Here is a 20,415-nt window from a genome sequence, read left to right on the forward strand (position 1 = left end):
ACAAAGCAGCTCATCGTCATTTGCTCAGTTAATGATGGTTCTTTCAACAATTTCCTCATTTCCACCAGTGTTCAAGATGAACAAAATAACAGTTTAATTAGTACTTTTAACATGACTAGTTAACACAACGAGTACTGCTATCTTATAATAGCTTAACTAGTACTTGTACCATTCCAAGTACTATAATAGTCTTTAAATCACTGTTTAGCAAATCATCACAGAAGTAGGATTTTATGAGATAATCTGGGAAATCATGTATCCCCCCTCAAATGCATTTTTTTTTGTTCTGGGGATACAGCTACCAATGAATTTTGGAAGACATCCCTTACTGTACATTGTGAACTTTTGGTGCTGATGCTTCCCATAGCTGAATTTTATGAATTTAAGATCCTCTGTGAACATGTTGGTGGTATCCTGATCTTGGATGACTTCTGAGACTCCTTTAGAATGGAGTGTAGGGCACACTGGATGCTCACTGAATATTTGTGAACTAATGATAATGAGTGATGTGAATATGCCATGGGAATATTAGGAATTATTCTGACTATAGGATCCAAGTGCAGCTTAGATTCCCCTTTGATTAGAAACTAGCACCTCCCCTACTTCATTAAGTTGGGTGGGAGAGGTGTAGAGGAAGGAGCCGGGAATAGATTCATCTACTTATATAAAGAGCACCTGTGCAGCCCATGGCAAAATCACCTGAGCTGTGGTGGGCGTGTCTCGGAGGAGTCCCAGGCACAAATTAGGCGGCTTTGAGGCCTGGTGACAAGGTGCAATGAGTAGGGAAATGGAACTTCCCCAGCTGCTCCTATGACATTTGGCTCTGGAGCTGGAAGATATGAGAAAAACAAGGTTCTTTTCGGGTCTCCTGGGTTTTACTATTTTGAGGAGGGCCAAGAGAGAGCTTCTGGCCAGAGGACCCAAATTCCCATGAAGAGCTTCATTGAGAAGTGAGATTCTGTCCTTGGCTGGCCTAAAGGGTAGTGGGCCACAATGCAAGGCAGGGTAGAAGGACACAGACACCCATGTCCCAGGCCTGGTGCTAAAAGAGCGGTAGGAGTGAGTGTGCAAGAGGGCACCAGAAGGTTTGAGTTCCTGTGGTTGTGTGACCTCACTGGTACCCACGAGTGGACACAGTCAGGAGAGATTCAGGAAGTACGTACTTTCAGCTGGCTCAGGTAGGGTCGCCAGGTCCCGTCCATGAGGCTCTGCCGGTATTTTTTGGTAAAGAAGCCAAGGTACGAAATGAAAGCTGTAATAAGCAAAATGTCTCCACACAACGTCCTTTCCTGCTGCTTCAAGTTCTGCACAGCTTCTGCCCACCTCACGTTTTCAGAAGCGAGTCCTCCAACCTACCATTTCAAAGGCCAGAGAGAAGATGCTGTCACATGCCAGGCAAAAGAGCAGTGGATCTGGCCACAGAGATCACACATTGCACGTTCAGAGCAGGAAGAGCCAGGACTTCATTTGTTTGACCCTTTCAATTAGTGCGGTTTGTCCTGATTTCAGCAAACAAGCCCTTGTTCTGGGCTATGCATTAAGAGGACCACAGAAAGATGACTGTATTTTTTTAAATTGGTGCATTATGATTATATATAATAGTGAGATTCATTATGATACGTTTCTACATGCACATGACATAATTTGATCAATTTCATGAGCAGGTACTTCTCCTTTTCCTCTCCCCCTACCCCTGGTTACCATCCTCTACTGGATTCCTTATATTTTCATGAGATTCCCTCTAAAAAATACTTTCTTCTCTCTAACTTCCACATATGAGTGAGAATATATGATGCTTGACTTTCTGAGTTTGGTACTTATGTTGTTTAACATGATGGCCTCTAGTTCCAACCATTTTCCTACAAATGACATTACTTTGTTCTTCTTTATGGCTGAACAAAACTCCATTGTGTGTGCACACACACACATATATCCACACATGCACACATTACATTTTCTTTACGCATTTGTCTACTGATGGGCACTTAGGCTGGTTCCATAGCTTGGCTATTGTGAATTGGGCTGCTAAGAACATGGGTATGCATGATTGCTATGGTTTGCTGAAAAACAAGCTTTTAGGCTCTGCCCTTTTCCCCCTGTGGAGATTGACACACCCACTTTACAGGTTGTTGGGAACATTAAATACAATCTATGTGTTAATCACTTAGCACAATACCTGGTCTATAAGACCTATCAGAAAACTAGGCACCTCTCCCTCTCTAAATGCTGGCCTGCCTTCCATCGCATTTTTCATTATACAATGAAAATAAACAAAATCAAATCTGTGTGCTATAAATAATTACCACGTGGTAAGTAAGACACAAATGCTAGAAGTACTGTGCATACAGGGGTGTGTGCCGAGGACCACAGACTCCGGAACACACCCTGATTGACCTGGCCCACTTTGGGATAGCAACCCTCTCCTTGGGAATAGAGCCATCTTTCCACCGAGGATTGCAAGGTGTCTCATGGAGCTTCGTTCCTGTGTGAGGACTTGCCCTTCATTTTTCCCTTGAAAGAAGCCACCATATAGTGTCAGAACTGGGAAGGACCTGAGGAATTCGCTAACTTCACCATTCCCATTCCATATTTAGATTAGACTAGAAGGGTGTAAGTATTTCCCCACAATCCACTGGTAGAGGAAAGAGGTGGTTTCAGAACATGTGCCTCATGTTTCTCTAGCCTAGTGCCATCCTGCCTCCCATGAGAACCATCTCAGAAAATGCTCTAGCCAGGTGCAGAAAATTGTGCTGAGTTTTGGAAACCCATCAGGGAGCTGAATGGAAGGCAAGCCAGCTAGGAAATCTGGATGATTTCTCGCCCAATTGTGGAGGTGCTGTGTCTAAATCAAACCATTCAGTTGAATGGAGGGTCTCTAAATTATGTAGAGGCTGGTCCCACAAGCAAGCACAGACACACACTTGTGGTACAGCCTTTCTTTACTAATGCGTGACTCAGTTTAATGGTGGCAATGACTCATTTCTCCCTAAATTAAAAAATATGGCTTTGTTATAGAAATAAGTGGTGTCTGGAATAAATGTAAAAAAGAATCGATTATATTTCCCTTCACTGGTAGGGATGGTGTTGCTAAGACTCTCAATTGAAGAGTAACCTCATTCAACGAACTGCTTTGCAAGATCTTAACTAATAAAGATGATGATAAAATCAAACAATGGGGGGGATTGAAAAAGGCCACAAATTCTTTGACATTCCTCATCAAGAGTTCATGCCTATCTCCCTGTCCTTGAATCTGTGACTGCTTGGATAGATAGAAGATAGTGGAAGTGCCATTGTGCTGGGTTTTGTGTCCAGGCTTTAAGAGACTGAGACTGTCCACTTTCTGTCTCGGAGTCCTGGGTCACTATGGAAGATATCTGGCTAGCCTGCAGGAGAGATTGCATGGAGAGGCCCTGAGACTACATTCTTATTATCAAAACATAACATAAATAAGATCTTTAGAGTTTGCCTATAAAATACATGCTTCCTCTAGTATGTTTCTACACACATGCAAGCATAATTGCATCTTGCATGGGTGTGACAGATCCAGTGTTTCCTTCCATCTGACCATCTCTATAAGAAAACTCTTGGAATGACCAGGGTGCATGTCCACACTTTCCTGAGGTCTCAGTCCCTGCATCCCAGCACGTATTAATGTTTCCCCTCAAGATGGGCAGTGCTGAGCTGTGCCATCTATTTCACACCTTCACAACACTCCACAGAGCTGCTAATGTAACTGGATCTCAGGCTGCCGAGGTGTGCACTCACCAGGCGGTTTGCAAGGGAGATGGTGCCTGCGGTCATTTCAGCTTCTTGCTGACATCTGAGTTTGTCGGCAGTTGCTTTCTCAAACTTGGCAGTGAGCTTTGCCAGGTTTTCATTAAGGTGCTGTTTAGGAAGGAGCAAAAGGTCTGTCAGTAATCCCAGCTCAGGTCACCTCCAGTGCTTCTGAGATGAGGGTTCATGTGATTATAGAAGAAGTTGTTGGGTTGTGGGGAGCTTAAGGGCCTGGGAAAGCAGGGTAGGGAAGGAAAGGAGCCAACTAAATGATCTCAAGTGGAGTCCCAGGGAAGAAGTTGGCTTTATACCGTAGTGAGGCTATAGAGTGGGAATGCAGAGATTTCTCATCCAAGGTGAGAGAGCTGAGCTCCCACACTCCAACACCTCAGTCATGGGGTAAAGGCTATAGGAGGTGAGACTGATGTGGGAGGTGGGGTGCATACATCCCACCTCTCTTTGTATTGGGGAAAATTGGGTTCTTGTGGTCTGACAAAATGGTGCAAGTCCTGCTACTAAAAGCAAAAGCACATTAAAACTGGGGGAAACTAAAACATGGTCCAGAGGATACCAGGGCAGTTCTTCCTGGATCACTGACTGTACCTTCTGTGTCTAGTCAGGACAGGGCTGTCTGAAATCTCAGTCCTCCTTTGACTAGAAGGCCTTAGACCTATGGGACAACTCTTATATAACCTCATCGCTTGTTTCCTGTTATTGCAAAGTATGGGAATATTTTTGAAAAAGTCATAGTTTTGATTTTTTAAAAAATTATTAAGAATCTAGGACTGGGGCTGGGGTTGTGGCTCAGCGGTAGAGCACTCGCCTGGCATGTGCAAGGCCCTGGGTTCAATCCACAGCACCACATAAAAATAAATGAACAAAATAAATGTATTATGTACAAATAAAAAATAATCTAGAACTGGAGCATAAAGCATTTGATGCCCTCAAGAATACATATTTGTATGTATAAAGAAAACACAGGAGATACCTACAAATGTGTCCCATGTGTGTGCAGTGACTGGGGTTCAGGCTGTTCTGTTAGCCATTACTAAAGTCACAAGAGAAATAAATACAAGGCCAAGTTTACATAGCCAAGTAGGTTTAAGAGCAGGTGGTGAGCCATCTGATTAATGATGGCAGACTGGCCACTCATTTCCCACCTCTCTTCCCCAGACTTCTCTAAAATGATTGCAAAGCAATTAAAAAAGCCATAAAGCCCTTAACAGCAAGCAAACTGGTGAATGCTGTTGGAGGATGAGGCTTTCCAAAAGATCTTTGGAGGGTCATGCTATGGAGGGAGTGCAGAGCAGGAGGAGGAAGGAGGAAGCTGCAGCTCCCATATCTCACCAGAGGGGGAGCTGATGAGCCCACAGAGCCCCACTGTGAGTTGGAGATTTTGGGAATGTCAGGTGTGATGGGGGAGAGAGGAGCTGGAAATAGGGGGGCTCATTGGGAGCCTATGGATCCACTTCATATCTCCATCCCCATGTCCAGCATTCAATGCCCCTCGGCACCTAGGCCACCAGGCAAGAGAGTCAACAGGGGCAGAGAAAAAGCACCATATTTTGGCATTTAGGGAGCATCCAACGTAACTTATTTGATTTGGAAAACAAATATACCAGTCAGCTCTGCACTTACCTGCAGAACTAGAATCAGCGGGGTTTTTTTTGCCTTTCTAAATATTTTTATTAGAATATTATAACTGCACATAATAATTGGGCTCATTTTGACAAAATCATACTGAATGGGATTTGGTTTACTCCATTTCAGTCCCTAGTACCCCCTTCCCTTCTCCTGCTCACTCTCCCTATTCCCTTTCTCTAATCCTACTGGTCTTCCTTTCACTTGTTTATTTATTTATTTTAAAATTTTTTAGTTGTAGATAAACATGATATCTTTATTTTTATTTGTTTATTTTTATGTGGTGCTAGGGACCGAACCCAGGGCCTCATGCATGCAAGGCAAGTGCTCTACCACCGAGTCACAACCCCAGCCAATATTTATTTATTTTTGATTGCTGCCTTACACATATACTTAAAGGTGGAATTCATTGTGGTATATTCATTCATGCACATAGCATGATTTTGTCAAGTGCATAGAATCAGTTTTTGAACATTACCTCTTATAAACATGAAAGAACAAGAAGATGTTAATGAAAACTTAGGTTAAGGTAAATAAGAGGAAAATGAGGGTCTGGAAAAAGAGAGATAATTCAGTAACAACAACAGCAATGTTAAAACCTTTTCCAACTACTTTATCAGAGATATGCAAGATATTTCACCCCTCAAATGAGAACAAGATGCTACCAAAACAACTCTTGGCAATGACCAGTATTGCATTGTTAATTTACAACATATTAAGTTCAAGGGAAGGGCTAAAGGAGGAATTTGAGGAAATCTCCTAGAAATGACAAGAAATCATACAGTGACAAAAAGAAGGGAAATAGAGGACTATGTCAGGAGGGCTGTCATCCAACCAATATGCATTCCAGAAGATGGGATGAAAAAGAAGACAGAAGGATGAGATAATACCAAATAGTTTCCAGAGCTGAAGACAGTAAGTCTTTACATGCAAAGCACAACAAATACAAAGAGAATGACAGCTAAGCACAACAGTGTAAAGTTTCAGATACTAAGAATAAAGAGAAGGTTGAAAGACTTCCAGAAAGTTGAGTGTGTGTGTGGGGGGGACAGCATTCACAAAGGAATGGGACCCCAATGGTTCATTACACTTCTCACCAACAACAGAATAAAGCACTCTGTGTTTCAAGGGGAAAAAATAGCAACTCGGAATTCAAAACTTGGCAAATTAATTGTTACTTCAGTTAAACAAAAAGGCATTTTCAGACTTTTTAAACTATTCAGATAATTTACCTCTTACTTATGTTTTTTGAGAAAGTTCCTTGAGGATAAGCCATAGAAAAATTAAAGAAGAAACCCACTTTATGCATCCTGAATATAAAATTCTGTACTGGAAATTATCCTTAAATTCTAACCACAAAGCATGCATGTGGCAGGTATCTATGTGTGTGCATGTGTGAGCATGTATGTGTGTGTCTATGAGTGAGAGTGTGTTTGTGTGTATAACTGGAGAAGGCTGGAAGGGCTTCAACAGCAAATGGGGAGGAATTTTCTTGCTCTGAGTGAGCCTGCATATTAGGGACAGGTGATGGCCTTTGTCCTCTGGTATTAGCAGGGACAGTTCACATTCTCTTGATGTTAATAGGCACACGAATAAGCAAAGGATGGAGAGGAGGTGGTTAAAAGCAAGAATATATATATTTTTCCACTAGAAAATATTTTGGCAGAACAGAAGTGCCTCCCTAAGGTAGCCAAGGATTTTAAACATATTCTTATTGCTTTCACAGGTTGAGTGGGCTCATCATGTGAATGTCGGCTACTGAAAAGGTATAAACATTTTGAAAACATCCCCTTTGCACCAAATGTTCTTTTAGTTAAAATAGCTTGAGTAGAGAGTCTCAAAAATTCTTTTGTTATTCTTTCCTGGGAGAGACTGAAAAACATGAAATTATTGGGAGGTCTTTTCCTCCCAGAAATCTGGAATGGGGATATCACAGTATTTTACACTTGGTGTTCTTTGAAGAGGAACTGCTATGGAGATTATCACCTGTTTTAAATAAATGTTCCATGAACATCTGGATTTACAAAGCAAGTATTTTAGAGATCAGCTGCTTTACCAAAACCTTTATTATTATTATTATTATTATTATTATTATTACTATTATTAGTGGTGCTGAGGATCAAGCTCATGGCCTCACACATGCTAGGAAAGTGCTCTACCACTGAGCTACATCCCCAGTCCCAAAGTATCTTTCAAAAATAGAGATTGGTGGCAAGGATCTTCGAATTAGAGACATTAGTCACAGGTTTTCATTTAGCAATCAATAAACCCACGCCACATGAGGCATGCCGCACGTCTAAAATCCTGCTTTTGACAATTTGTAAGACCTGCTTTATCGTCATGACAAATGTGCAGCAAGCGTCTCATTTGCCTGGAATGCAGGTGTAGAAATTAAATATCCAGAAAATTGTTTGGATTGAAGTTGATTACGGGAGCGACTGAATTCTTGCGTGCAGTGGACATGCATGTGATAGACAGTGTGTGAGGCAAAGGAGGGCAGGAGAGGTAGAGGGGCAGCAGCGAGACCACAGGCTGTTCCTGCTGCTCCCTCTGTCCTGGGCAGGTCTGGCTTCAAGCTTTACTTGTGCAATTTCCTTTAATCCTCACAACAATCTGGTGAAGCCATTTCTATTATCGTGTCCATTTTACTTTAGGAAACTTTAGTTTGGGCATTCTAAAGACACCACCAGTAAATATCACAGCTTGGTTTGGAATTAAAGTCTATCGATGAACATATTTTTAATTTCTGAGCTATCCCCAGGATTCTAATGTCTATCTTTTACTTTTGAAGTTTTCATTTTCATGGTCAAGATGAAGTTCAAGAGGACTCCTCTCTAAAATAGATGTGAACCCAAGATCGCCATCCCCTTCCCCCAGTGCTGGGTGAAGCACATATGCTAGTGCTACCTATGTGATGTTTAATATAGCTAATGACCCTTATAGTTTTATAGTTTTGGACAATGGAACATCCCTGAAATCATAGTATACTGCTTGCTTTTTTTTTCTTTTTCCCCAGTACTAGGGATTGAATCCAGGGGTGCTCTACCATTGAGATACATCCTAAGACAAGCTCTTATTATTTCTTTTATTTGGAGACCATGTGTCACTGAGTTTCCCAAGCTGGACTTGAACTTGTGATCCTCCTGCCTCAGCCTCCTGAGCCACTGGGATTACAGGTGTGTGCCACCACGCCCAGCTATACTGCTTGCTTTTAAAAGCATCCATAAAACAATGCAGATAGCATAAGACATGTCCACACTGCTGAGTGTGAGACAGACACAGTTGGCCAGAAATGAAGATAATTAGGTACCAAAGGTGAAGCGAGGTGGCTAAAACCTACATTTCAAAGGGGATGAGGAGGAAAGAATCTTGAAGTCTTAACTTTTTGGTCTTAACTATCAAATGTGCAAAAAATGTTAAATTCACTTTAACATTTAACATGGTTAATAAGAGAACAGTCAGCTCCATGATAATACTGTGTGTCTATGATATATCTACCTATCTGTCACCCTTTCTTTCTTCAGAGAAAAAGGAAAAAAATCTTTTCAGACCAGAATTGTAAGCCAGTGGTTCAGGGGATTTGTCTTGTTTGGCCTAAAAGATGTTAGAGAAAGAAATATAAAGAGTTGCCTCTGTTGACAAATGAAATTTTGTTAAAAAAAATAAAAAAGGTGGGGGAGCTGGGTTGTGGCTCAGCGGTAGAGCGCTCGTCTAGCACGTGCGAGGCCCTGGGTTCTATCCTCAGCACCATATAAAAATAAATAAACAAAATAAAGGTATTGTGTACAACTACAACTAAAAAAATGAATATTAAAAAGGGGGGGGGTGTTTCCTATTTCTCCTTAGATATCATGTTAGGCACTGGGTCATGGCCAGAGAAGGGTGTTTGAGAGGCTGCACTGTTTGCAATGGGGTGAAGAAGGGGCTGGGGTCCACTCACAGCAATCTTGGCTTTGATGGCCGCCAGTTTCTCCTGAGCAGCTGTGAGCTCCGAGGTGGCTTTGCTTAAAGCTTGGCGCTTGGGTTCCACATCACAGAACACCTCATAGAACCTCACGATGTTTATGACCCAAGAGCAGAGGCCCGAAGCTGCGTAGGACTTGGTGGCCACGAACTCAGGATTGAACTCAGGGTCTTGCAGATATGGTCTGATGGCTTTGAGGCAATTCTCGTGAATGTTCTCCTTGTCAAAGTGGATCAGGGAATCCAGGAAGCTGTCCACTTTGGTCATGGTGACCTTAGCAGCCTTCCAGCTCCGGTCCTTGGGCACCTTGCCCCCTGGGGCCATGAGCACCATCACTGCAGCACTGACGTTGCTGACAGCTGGAGGTGGGGAACCAAATGACTTCAGCTCTGTCAGGTTGGTCTGAGAAAAGAGAAGGAGGTCATTAGAGGGAAAACGAATGAATTTTCTTTGTCCTCTCGGCCACTAATGGAGTTAGGCTGGGGAGCAATCAATCTGAATGGGCTGCTTTGAAGCCTGCAGCAGCCCTCTGAATTTTAAATATCATGACTCATCAAAAGGAAACCAAAGCTACTCCCCAGTGACTTCAGACTTCCCTGAATGGTTAGACGGGACTCAGCTATGTTCTTTCAATGCTTTAACTGACTCTCAGCCCATTAGAAACACACAATTATTTCACATTCAGCTGAAAACTATAAGGATGCCAACATACTCTGAAATATGCAGCCTGACATGAATAAAAGATAAGGTTATTATAAATTAATTTCCACCCCAGATTGAAGAGAATAGCACTGAAACTCAACTAATTTTTTTTTTCTTTAATTAAACTGCTTTGTTCCATGAGCTCGTTCTAACTACTCTTGACTGTCCTGATAGCAAAGTGGCATTTTTTCTGCCAAGAAATAATTCAGACAGAAAGCCAGGCACGGCTCCTGAGTCAGCTGCCCCTGCCCGGTCGCAGGTTTGTCCTTTGTTCCAAGTCTCACTTGCGCTAGAGAGATGTGGCTAAAAGGACTGACCTTGGCAAATCACTTAAACTTTCCGGGACTTGATGCCCTCACGTGTAAATTGGGGTCAGGGGCACCCACTAATTCATGTATAAAATTGTGTTCTAAATGCTCATGAAGTTGATGTGAGACTCTATGTGATATTCCACGGGAAGCCCAGGAATGAAACCACTCGCTTATGGGGGAAGATCTTGATTTCAGAGATGAAAGCCTTTTCCAAATTTACTCGAGGTGCACTTGAGCCTGGAAATCCACCAGTGAAGGGGACTATTTCTAGCTCCTAATGGAAAGATTGAGGAAGATGCTCCTTTTGTTCCTGAACTGTTTTCACATGTGGTTATGACTCCCCAGCAGGGGCAGAAATGAAGGATGGCATAGGTGTGTGAGGGATGCTAGCATACCTGTAGTGGTAGCCTCCATGGAGGTGAGAGAGGGCAAAGGGAGAAAATAGGCACAGACAGAAATAAGAAATGGCATCATTTAAAAATTAATGCTTTGGGCATGATGGTGCATGCTTGTAACCCCAGTGGCTTGGGAGGCTGAGGCAGGAGGATCGTGAGTTCAAAGCCAGCCTCAGAAACTTAATGAGACCCTGTTGGAAGGAAGGAAGGAAGGAAGGGCTGGGGATATAGCTCAGTGGTTGAGTGCCCCTGGGTTCAATCCCAAGTAAAAAAACCAACAACAAACAAAAACCCTAGGAAATGATCTGAACATGGATTCTCAAGACAATAACAATGGGATAGGCAGCAATGGTACTACTAACAGAAGCCCAAGGTTGGCAGAGACATTTCTCAAGAGGCCACTATCAAATGTTGGGCAGCCTTGGTTCCACTCCTGTCCTAGGGCTATTACTTTAGCTGTGGCCTTGACTGCTTTTCTCCAGGTACTTGCCTAATTAATTTGTCCTTTCCCCAAAATTTTCTCAAACTTCTCAGGATGGTCCACATCACCTTCCTTAACACCAACTGCTACCTCTGCCTCCTACCACTGATCCTCACCAGCTGCCAGGGCTCCTCCATGCTGTGCTCCACATTTTTCTTTTTTATTCCACAGCATCTGTCATGCTGTATCCCTTCGTGTAAATTACCTCTTCCTTATGCTGATGGTGTCTTGCCTCTGCTAGAATATGAGCATCCTAGAGACACAGCTCTTCTTTTTTTTTTCCTGCCTAGTCCACTAAAGGCAGTCCATAAATCTTCATTGAGTGAATAAATAAATAAACAAATGTACGTCCAGAGTCATTCACAGGACAAAAATTTAATAAGTGCCCGGTACTGTTTTGTGGGATGAAGATACTTGGAACACAAGAGAGGAAAAGTCCTTTTACTTATTCAGCTGGGGGAGATGGTCAAACAAAGAGATAATCTTTGATATTTTTGACAGTGAGAAGATAAACAAACCAGGGCTAATGGATAGAGACTACTTGGGGAGGTGATAATACCATGTTAGCTAAGAAGGTAGGTCTACAGGGGCCTCTTGGAGAACATGACTTTCCAGCTGGGAGCTAAAAGATAGGAGCAAAGCAGTTCTAGAGAGATCTGCAGGACTGTTGCAGGCTGCTGAGTCAGCAATGGAGAGGCCAGAGGCAAGAAGGCACTGGGCCATGATGTAGGGGTCAGAGGAGTCAGGAGATTGGTGGAGATGAAACTGAAGGCGCAGTCAGGGCTAGACCATGGGGACTGTAGGCACCATGGGGAAGAGTTAGGATTTTATTCTAATTTCAGCAGGCAGCCACTTGGAGGCCTTAGACAGCAAATGAAATTATCTGCTTTATGCTTTAAGAGGGTCACAAGAGAAAATTACAACATATCTAGCTTTGCAGATCTTTATTGGCTTTGGTTTGTGATTCTAGATTCTGGCAGCAATTCGAACAAAAACAGGTCAGAATGCTCCCTGATTGCACTGGTGGGTTATGTTTACAGCCAGAGAGAAGGAGGTGACCTACAGGAAGCAGAAAGAAGTGAGGTACAGAGACGGCGCCACAGGTTACAGCTTGACCTTGGCCTTATTGGAACCTGCTTTGAACAGCGGGTCCTTGGTTGGCTGAAACTCTGCTGATGGGATGGGTTAAGACGTGGTTATTCATTACGAGAGGAGGTTGTAGACTCTCTTCACTTCAAGATAGGCTACGGTTCACTCTGTATGGAGAAACCTTTAGGCCAAATTTAAAATATGTCCAGAGGTATATTTTAATGAACAATTAATGACTTATGAATGTTATTAATTATTTTTTATAAAGTGTGATTTTTAAATAAGCAATGCACTTTTCTCTCTTACAGGTACATAATTGATTGGGCCAACTTCCTAAAGGTCAAACTTAATTCAGTTTAACCAGAGTGTGTTGCAGTGTGGGGGACAGGGCTGGGGTGTACCCGCACTGTCAAGGGAAGCTGCTTTAGTCATTTACGAAGAAGGAGACTGAAGAGGGCTTGGTCCAGGTTTTTCCCCAGTGCACGTGATGAGAAATGATTGGAACTGGAACCCATTTGGGGTAGTATAGTCAGAGCTTACTGACAAGCTCAACAAGAAGTGAAAAAAATTCTTCAGCAGGATTTTTTTCATCCTTCAGATGGATGAACCCAATTTATGCAAAACAAATCGAATCTCAGGAAACCTAGGTCATTTCCAAAAATTTACCTCATGCAGGATGCTTTGATGAATGTGATTCTATATAGATCTGTGTGAAAAATCTTAGAGTCATTTTTTTAAGGATAATAATATTCCTGGAAGTGGATTGGTTGGGTCAAAATGCAGAAACATTTTTAGCATTCCTTGTGTACACCATCAAGTTATTTCCCAGAAATTCAATGACAAGTGCTCAAGAGAGCCTGACACATGCCCATTCTTTTCAATATTTAATTTGATAAGTTGAAAATGATATCACAACATTGGTTTAATTAATTTACATATCTATATAGTAATATACACACACCCAGACACATACATATCCCTATTTATGTTAACCTTCTTTTTCATGCAAAGCATCTTGAACATTCTAATGTTATTAATTATTTTTATAAAGTATGATTTAAGATATGAAATGCAGTTTTCTCTCTTACAGGTACATAATTGGCTCAACTTCCTATTGTTTCACATTAATAGTTGATTAAAGGATATTAACTTTTAATGATATTAGAGACAAAAACCAAAAATCCAAACTGGACTTCAATTAGATTTGTATTTGACTTATGAATAAATTGGGGGAAATAGTGGCATCCTTATGAAATTGAATCTTTCAGTATACAAACTTGGCATATGTTTATTCACATTTTTTTTTAATTCACTAAGGATGTGCAGTTTTCTTCACAGTTTCAACAGATTTCCTTACACTTATTTGGACCCTGTGTTTTGGTTGTTACTTTGAAAATACATTTTCCAAATGGCTTTTGTGGATATTACGGAAGCTATTACATTTTGTAATCTCTTTTGTAATAAGCCCTTAACCTTTCACATTTATTTACTATATTTTATAACGTGTATGAAGAATAAGACATTTATCTGCTATTGCATAAGATTCATATGATTAATATTTTTCATTTATTATTGCATTGTTTAGGAATCTAGGATAGATTTTTTTTTTTTTTAGTAACAGTAGAGAGGGGGCAACCACAGTGTCTTTTCTATGTGAATGGAAATGTCTCTAGTGGCCTACTATTAAATAGGATGTTTTGCCCTTGGATTGGGATTGATTGCCTTCTGTTAGCAAAAAAATCTAATTATCCTTTTATCCCTACTTTACTAAGAGCTTTAATAAGCAATGAATATTGAACTGTGTTAAATACCGTTTTGACATTTCTCGGACTAAAAAGCTTTTCTCCCTTGCCGTATACTGGATAAACCTTTCTGGTTGCTGGCATATGGGTGTTTGAACACATTGCCGGAGTTGACGGACTGGTATTTTTTATGCACATACCTTATACCATCATTCATAAATTAATCTGAGGCTGTGTCTATCACTTTTAGTATTGAGCTGAACACCTTAAGGAGAACCTGAGAAGTTCCACAGGGAAGAAGTTTGTCTATTATCCTAGCATTCCCCAAATGAATAGATTATAAAATCTAAGTTTATGTTACTTGTTAGGTTAAAAGACAAAGAACAGACCGGGAGAAAATACACACACACACACACACACCAAGGAATTAATAGGAAACATTTGTAAAGAATAACTGTAAATCAATAGCAAGAAGAGAAACAATCTCAAAAGAAATGGGCAAAGAACCTGAACAATTGATGAACCAAAGAAGGTCTAAATATTTGGAAAGATTCTTGGTCTGTTTAGATTGAAACCATTTAAAATTAAAGTATTATTTATAGAGCTTTCTCTGACTTCTGTAGCAAATTACCACAAATGTAGCAATTCAAAACAACCTGGAGTTATTAGTGTGCGGTTCTGGAGGTCAGAAGTCCTACAGTCAAGGTGTTGGCAGGACTGGTTCTTTCTGAAGGCTCTAAGGGACAATCCATCCCACGTCTCTGCCAGTTACTAGATACTGTTGCTCCTTGGCTCACAGCTCCATAACACTCCAACTTTCCATTCCTTCTATCATCAGTCACCTTCTTTCAACCTTCCGTCTCTCTCTTCTGCAGACTCTGTGATTACATTTAGAGCCCTCACAATAATCCAGGATAATCTCCCTACCTCACGGCCTTTCACTTCATTATATCTGCAAAATCATATCTGCCATATACAGTAACATTCCTATGTTCTTTGGATTAGGATATGGCTCTCTGGGGGAGAGGCATTATTCAGACTGCCACTTTGTTCTACCAAACAGTTGTACTTATTTGGCCCAGAGAAATATTTGCACTTATGCAATTAAGGTGTATGTACCAAGATATTTATCTCAGGAGGAAGCCCTACAAGCTCAATGAAAAATGAATGAATACAATGCAGTACAATTATAACATGGAATACTACTTGCAATAAATAAACGAGGTTTCAACATAGGTACTCACAAGAAATGACCTTGTTTCAAGAGAGAAAATAAGTTTCCACATATAAGTGAATTCATGCAGCATTTTTCTTTCTGTCTGGCTTATTTCACTTGGCATAATATTTTTCAGATTTAACCATCTTGTCACAATACAGCAGCATCTCTTTCTTTTTAAAGGCCAAGTAGTATTTCATTGTATGTGTTACATTTTCAATTCATCTCTCTCTCTCTCATACACACACACAAATGCCATACCACAAGATAAGCTGATTGCTTTGTTAATTTTCTTGACTATAGTAATTATTCACTATGTATACCAAATCACCATGTTTACACCCTAAATATATACAATAAAGAAACAAGAGAAAATAAGTTGGTAGCATCTATTTGCATTTAAAATATGGCATATTTTAGAATGTATATATGGTATGTATGCATTTGTTCAAATGTAAATGCATAGAAAAATTGTTGAATTAGATAATTCAACTGTTGAATTAGATAATTCCCAAATTATCTTCTGGGAAAAAAACTGGGGCTGGAGTAGAAAATGAGAGTGACTTCATATTTGACCCTATGTAGCCTATACTATTTGAATTATTTTTAACAATAAAAATGCGGTTACATATTATGTGTGTAATAAAAATAAATTTGCTATAAAAACGCATGGGAAATAGAAAATTACAAGTAATTTTGTGGAGGGAGAAAAGGCCATGACATTGCAAGATATACCATTCCTAAACTAAGGCAGGAAAAAAAAAAAAAAACTATGGGATTTATTTCAGTTTAGCTATAAAAGCAATATAAAACTGCTGAGATGGAGACAGAATGTGCAGAGACGTAGTTCCCACCTCTGATTTACAGGTATTCTTTATGTATGAACTAAAAATTTATAGTTAACTTTGAAAATAATGAGCAAACAGGGAAATGGTCCTTAAATACCAAAGTTCTGTGAGTGCAGAAGGGTTTGTGGCGTCCTGCAGTCCGTGGGATCATGAAGCGATATGTCCTTATGACATGTTGTACACTCAGGACCATTCTACTCCATCAAAAAAAAGAAGTGCTATTTGAGACTCTGTTATGGTCTGGGTACGAGGTGTCCCCAGTGAGCTCCTGGGAAGGTAGAACTATTCCGAGGTACAATGATCACATTATGAGGGCTGTAACCTAATCAGATCATCCTAGTTTGACTGGACACACTGGGTGGCAACTGTAGGCAGGTAGGGCATGGCTGGAGGAGGTAGGTCATTGGAAGCATTCCTCTCCCCAACCCCTGCCAATTCTGTTTCCAGTCCCCACCATAAGCCCAGCAGAGTTCCTCTACTGGGCTCTTCCCAAGATATGCTGCCGCACCTGGAGCTCAGAGCAATTCAGTAGACTCTCTATGGACAGAGACCTCTGAAACTGTGAGCCCCAAATAAACTTTCCCTTCTCCAAGCTGTTGTTGTTGGTCATAGTGATCAAAAGCTAACTAAAACAGACTCATTAATAGGTTGCCCACCTGCAGGTTGTGATCACTGGCCTACAGTTAAACTTCTTAGTGATGTCATGGGACTATTAAGGATGGTCGACTCACCCTCAGAACCCTTACGGGGGACCTCACTTTATATTTATTTATTTAAAATTTTGAGACAGGGTCTCATTAAGTTGTTCAAGTTGGCCTCAAACTTGAGATCCTCCTGCCTCAGCCTTCCAAAAAGCTGGGGTTACAGATGTGCACCTCTGTGTTTGACTTTCAGGACCCCATTTTTGTACCCACCACTCAGATACACTGCAAAGATTGTTCCTTTCTGGAGTGTTCTTTTCTACTACCTCCATCTAGTAAAATATTCATCCAATAGTAACTGATTAATTAACTGTGTCTTCCTTATTTCCTACCTGGCCAGGCAGTTAACTCTGCCCTCTTCTTTGCTGTCAAGTCATTGAAAATGTTTAATTTTTATTTCTGTTAGGTAATGCGTGCACAGGTTTATAAACTCTACTGGAGCTGCAAGTCTTAGAACAAAACACCTCCCCAGCTTCAGCTCCCCAAAATCACCCCATAATTTATTCCATGATTACTTCCAGATTTTATGCATTACTGATAAAGCAAACGTTTAGACTGCTGTTAAAAACATTTTAACGTTATCAAGTGACTTAGTACTCTAGAAAATGAATACTTTATTATTTTTCTGACTTTCTTTCTCTCTCAATGTCTTCCTCTGTTGTAGTTATGTCACAGTTTTAGTTAAGTTAGCATTCAGTAAGATTATAAGTATTGCATCAGGCTAGCAGGATCTCAATACCTAAGGCCAGAAAAAACTACAAGCCAATATCTTTAATGAACGTAGATGCAAAAGTCCCCCACAAAATACTAGCAATCCAAATTCATCAAAATGATCACTCAACATGATCAAGTGGATGAAAGAATGGTATTGCAGATTAATATAATGTGATAGAATGCACTAACGGAATGAAAGACAAATCATATGATCATTTCATCAGATGCAGAAAAAGCATTTACCAAAGTCAACATTATTTTATGATTAAGACACTCAGCAAATTAGGTGTGGAATGAATGGATTTCAATACAATATATTGAATATAATATATAATTGGATACAATATATTCAATACAATATATAATAAGTCAAGAGTTAATATGCTTAATGGAGAAAAAGTGGAATCCTTTCCTCTATGATTCAGAAGACAAAAATACTCACTCTTGACACTTCTATTCAACATAGTATTGGAAGTCATTGGAAGGCAATAAGACAAGACAGAGAGATAAAAGGAATGCAAATTAAAAAGGAAGAAATGAAATCATTGCTGTTTGCTGCTAGCATGATCTTACATATAGAAATCCTAAAGTTTCCACTGGAAAAAAAAACCTGTTAGAATCCAAAAACAAATTTAGTCAATCTATAGGATTACAAAATCCACAGTCAGAATTCAGTAGCATCTTTCCACACCAAGAATGAGCTTTCTCAAGAGGAAATCAAGGCAATAATCCCATTTACAATGACTACAACAAAACAAAATCCTAGAAATAAATTTAACCAAGGTGAAAGTCAAAAACACTAATACATACTTGTTTATGGACTGGAAGAATTAATATTTTTAAAAAGCTACCCAATGTGATCTACAGATTCAGTGCAACCCTTTCTGATATTCCAATGTAATTTTCATAGACATAAGAAAAGGAGCCCTACAATTCATATGGAATCTCTCTCTCTCTCTCTCTCACAAAAAAAATAGCAAAGACAATTATAAGTAAAAAGAACAAATCTGGACACATCACAATATGTAATTTTTTTTTTCTCTAATGCTAGGGATTGAATTCAGGGCTTTTTGCATACTAGGCAAGCACCCCACCACTGAACTAGATCCCCAGGTCTTTTTTATATTATTTTGAGACAGAGTCTCACTAAATTGCCCAGGCTTGCCTGGAACTTGTAATCCTCCTGCCTCAGTCTCCCCAGTAGGTGAGATTATAATTGTGCCTCTCTGTACCTAGCTCACAATATCTGATTTTAAACAATACTACAAAGTTATAGTCATTAAAACACCATAGGTCTGGCATAAAAATAGATCTCTTGATGAATGGAACAGAATAGAGCCCCAAAGTGAACCTACATTTGTACAGTCAATTAAATTTAAAAGAAGTGTCAAGGAAATACAATGGGAAAATATAGTCTGTTTAATAAGTGGCATGGAAAAAACTGGATATCTCTAGGCAGAAGAATGAAATTAGGCCCCTATATCATACCACATAAAAAAAGTCAACTCAAATGGATTCAAATCTTTAAAATAATACCTGAGACTATAAATTTCCTACAAGAAAACATAGGAGAGAAATGTACATTTATTGTTCTGGGCAATGATTTTTTCAGATTGGACTCCAGAAGCATAGAAAGCAAAAGCACAAGTGGACCAATTGGATTACACTGAAATAAACTTCTGAATAAAAAAAAAAAGAAACATCAAAATAAGGAGACAGCCAGTGATTGAAAGAAGATATTTGCAATCCAACTGAGGAATATTAAGTCCGAAACATGTGAGGAACTCAAGAGAAAGAAAATAGTCCAATTAACAAATAGTCAGGGTCTTGAGGGGGTGGTTCAATGGTAGAGTACTTGGTTCATCCCCAGAATCTCCAAACCAAAACAAAAGGCAGAGGGGAAAAGACATGGGCAAAGGACATGAATAGACATTTCTCAAAGAGACCAACATGAGTGGCTAAGAGGTACAAGGGGAAAACAAACAAACAACCAACCGCCCCCCCCCCCCCCAAAAAAAAAGGACAAGCTCAATGTCACTAATCATCAGGCAGATTGAGATTAAACCCACAGTGAGGTATCATCCATACCTATTAGAATGGCTATTATAGAAAAGATGAAAAACAAGTGCTGGTGAGAGTTATGGGCTAAATGGGCAATGACCAAACAGACTCCATTTTACCCTGAGACTCCATACCATTTAAGAAATGTTTCTCCCATGGGAAAGCCCCGCCTCTGTACCCATTAATAGTCACCTAGCATAATATACTTGGCAACACAAAATGGTAATTCTTATACAATGTAAAATTGTTCTCTTTGGTTTCCCTTTTTTTTTGGGCAATGTACCTTGTCAGAGATTGATTGTCTAGACCTTAGTAACCATTCTCTAATGTGTACTGAACTAAGGTCATTTTGACCCTCTTCCCTTCTGCTTGCTTGTTGCTAGGCCAACCTGGAAAGTCCCTTGAGAAATACCAAGGCACCCATTGCATTGTCTCGCTAATTGCTCAATTCAGCTTCTGTACCTGCTTGCTTGCAGCTATGTCAACCTAGATGTGTTTTTTGCCTTTAAATATTCTAAAATGCTCAGGCTCTGGGCTGTACCTTGCGGCAACAGTTATGGGTCCTGCGAGGAGCAGTCACCTACCAGCCAGCTAAATAAAGACTCTTCCATTTGGACAAAACTGGGACTTGGTGTGTTTTCTGAGTGACCTGCCCCACAACAGTGAGGAGATGGAGAACAGGGAGCCCTTGCATACTGTCAGTGGGAGTGTAAATCAGAATAGACATCATGGAAAATAGAATTGCCAGATGATCCAGTGATGCTACTTCTGGGTAT

The 20,415-nt window shown here is 40.2% G+C and overlaps 1 protein-coding gene across 3 annotated transcripts in view; it reads right to left on the reverse strand.

Annotated features, from left to right (window-relative positions):
- Positions 1 to 20,415, reverse strand: part of Dnah9 (dynein axonemal heavy chain 9) — a 330,995-nt gene that overhangs the window by 83,758 nt on the left and 226,822 nt on the right. For 2 of the 3 annotated variants that reach the window (XM_046420725.1, XM_058571595.1), the window contains exons 50-52: positions 9,356 to 9,781; positions 3,766 to 3,885; positions 1,164 to 1,352 (exon numbers count right to left, since the gene is read on the reverse strand). In XM_046420725.1, coding sequence (XP_046276681.1) covers positions 1,164 to 1,352; positions 3,766 to 3,885; positions 9,356 to 9,781 — 735 coding nt within the window. Of the gene's footprint in view, positions 1 to 699; positions 883 to 1,163; positions 1,353 to 3,765; positions 3,886 to 9,355; positions 9,782 to 20,415 lie in introns of those variants that run through there. The other variant, XM_058571596.1, reaches the window with a different exon arrangement.

Source organism: Marmota monax, unplaced genomic scaffold (assembly GCF_021218885.2).
Source record: "Marmota monax isolate L192 unplaced genomic scaffold, Marmota_monax_Labrador192_F-V1.1 WCK01_AAM20220418_F8-fsc00274, whole genome shotgun sequence".
Lineage (NCBI taxonomy): Eukaryota > Metazoa > Chordata > Mammalia > Rodentia > Sciuridae > Marmota > Marmota monax.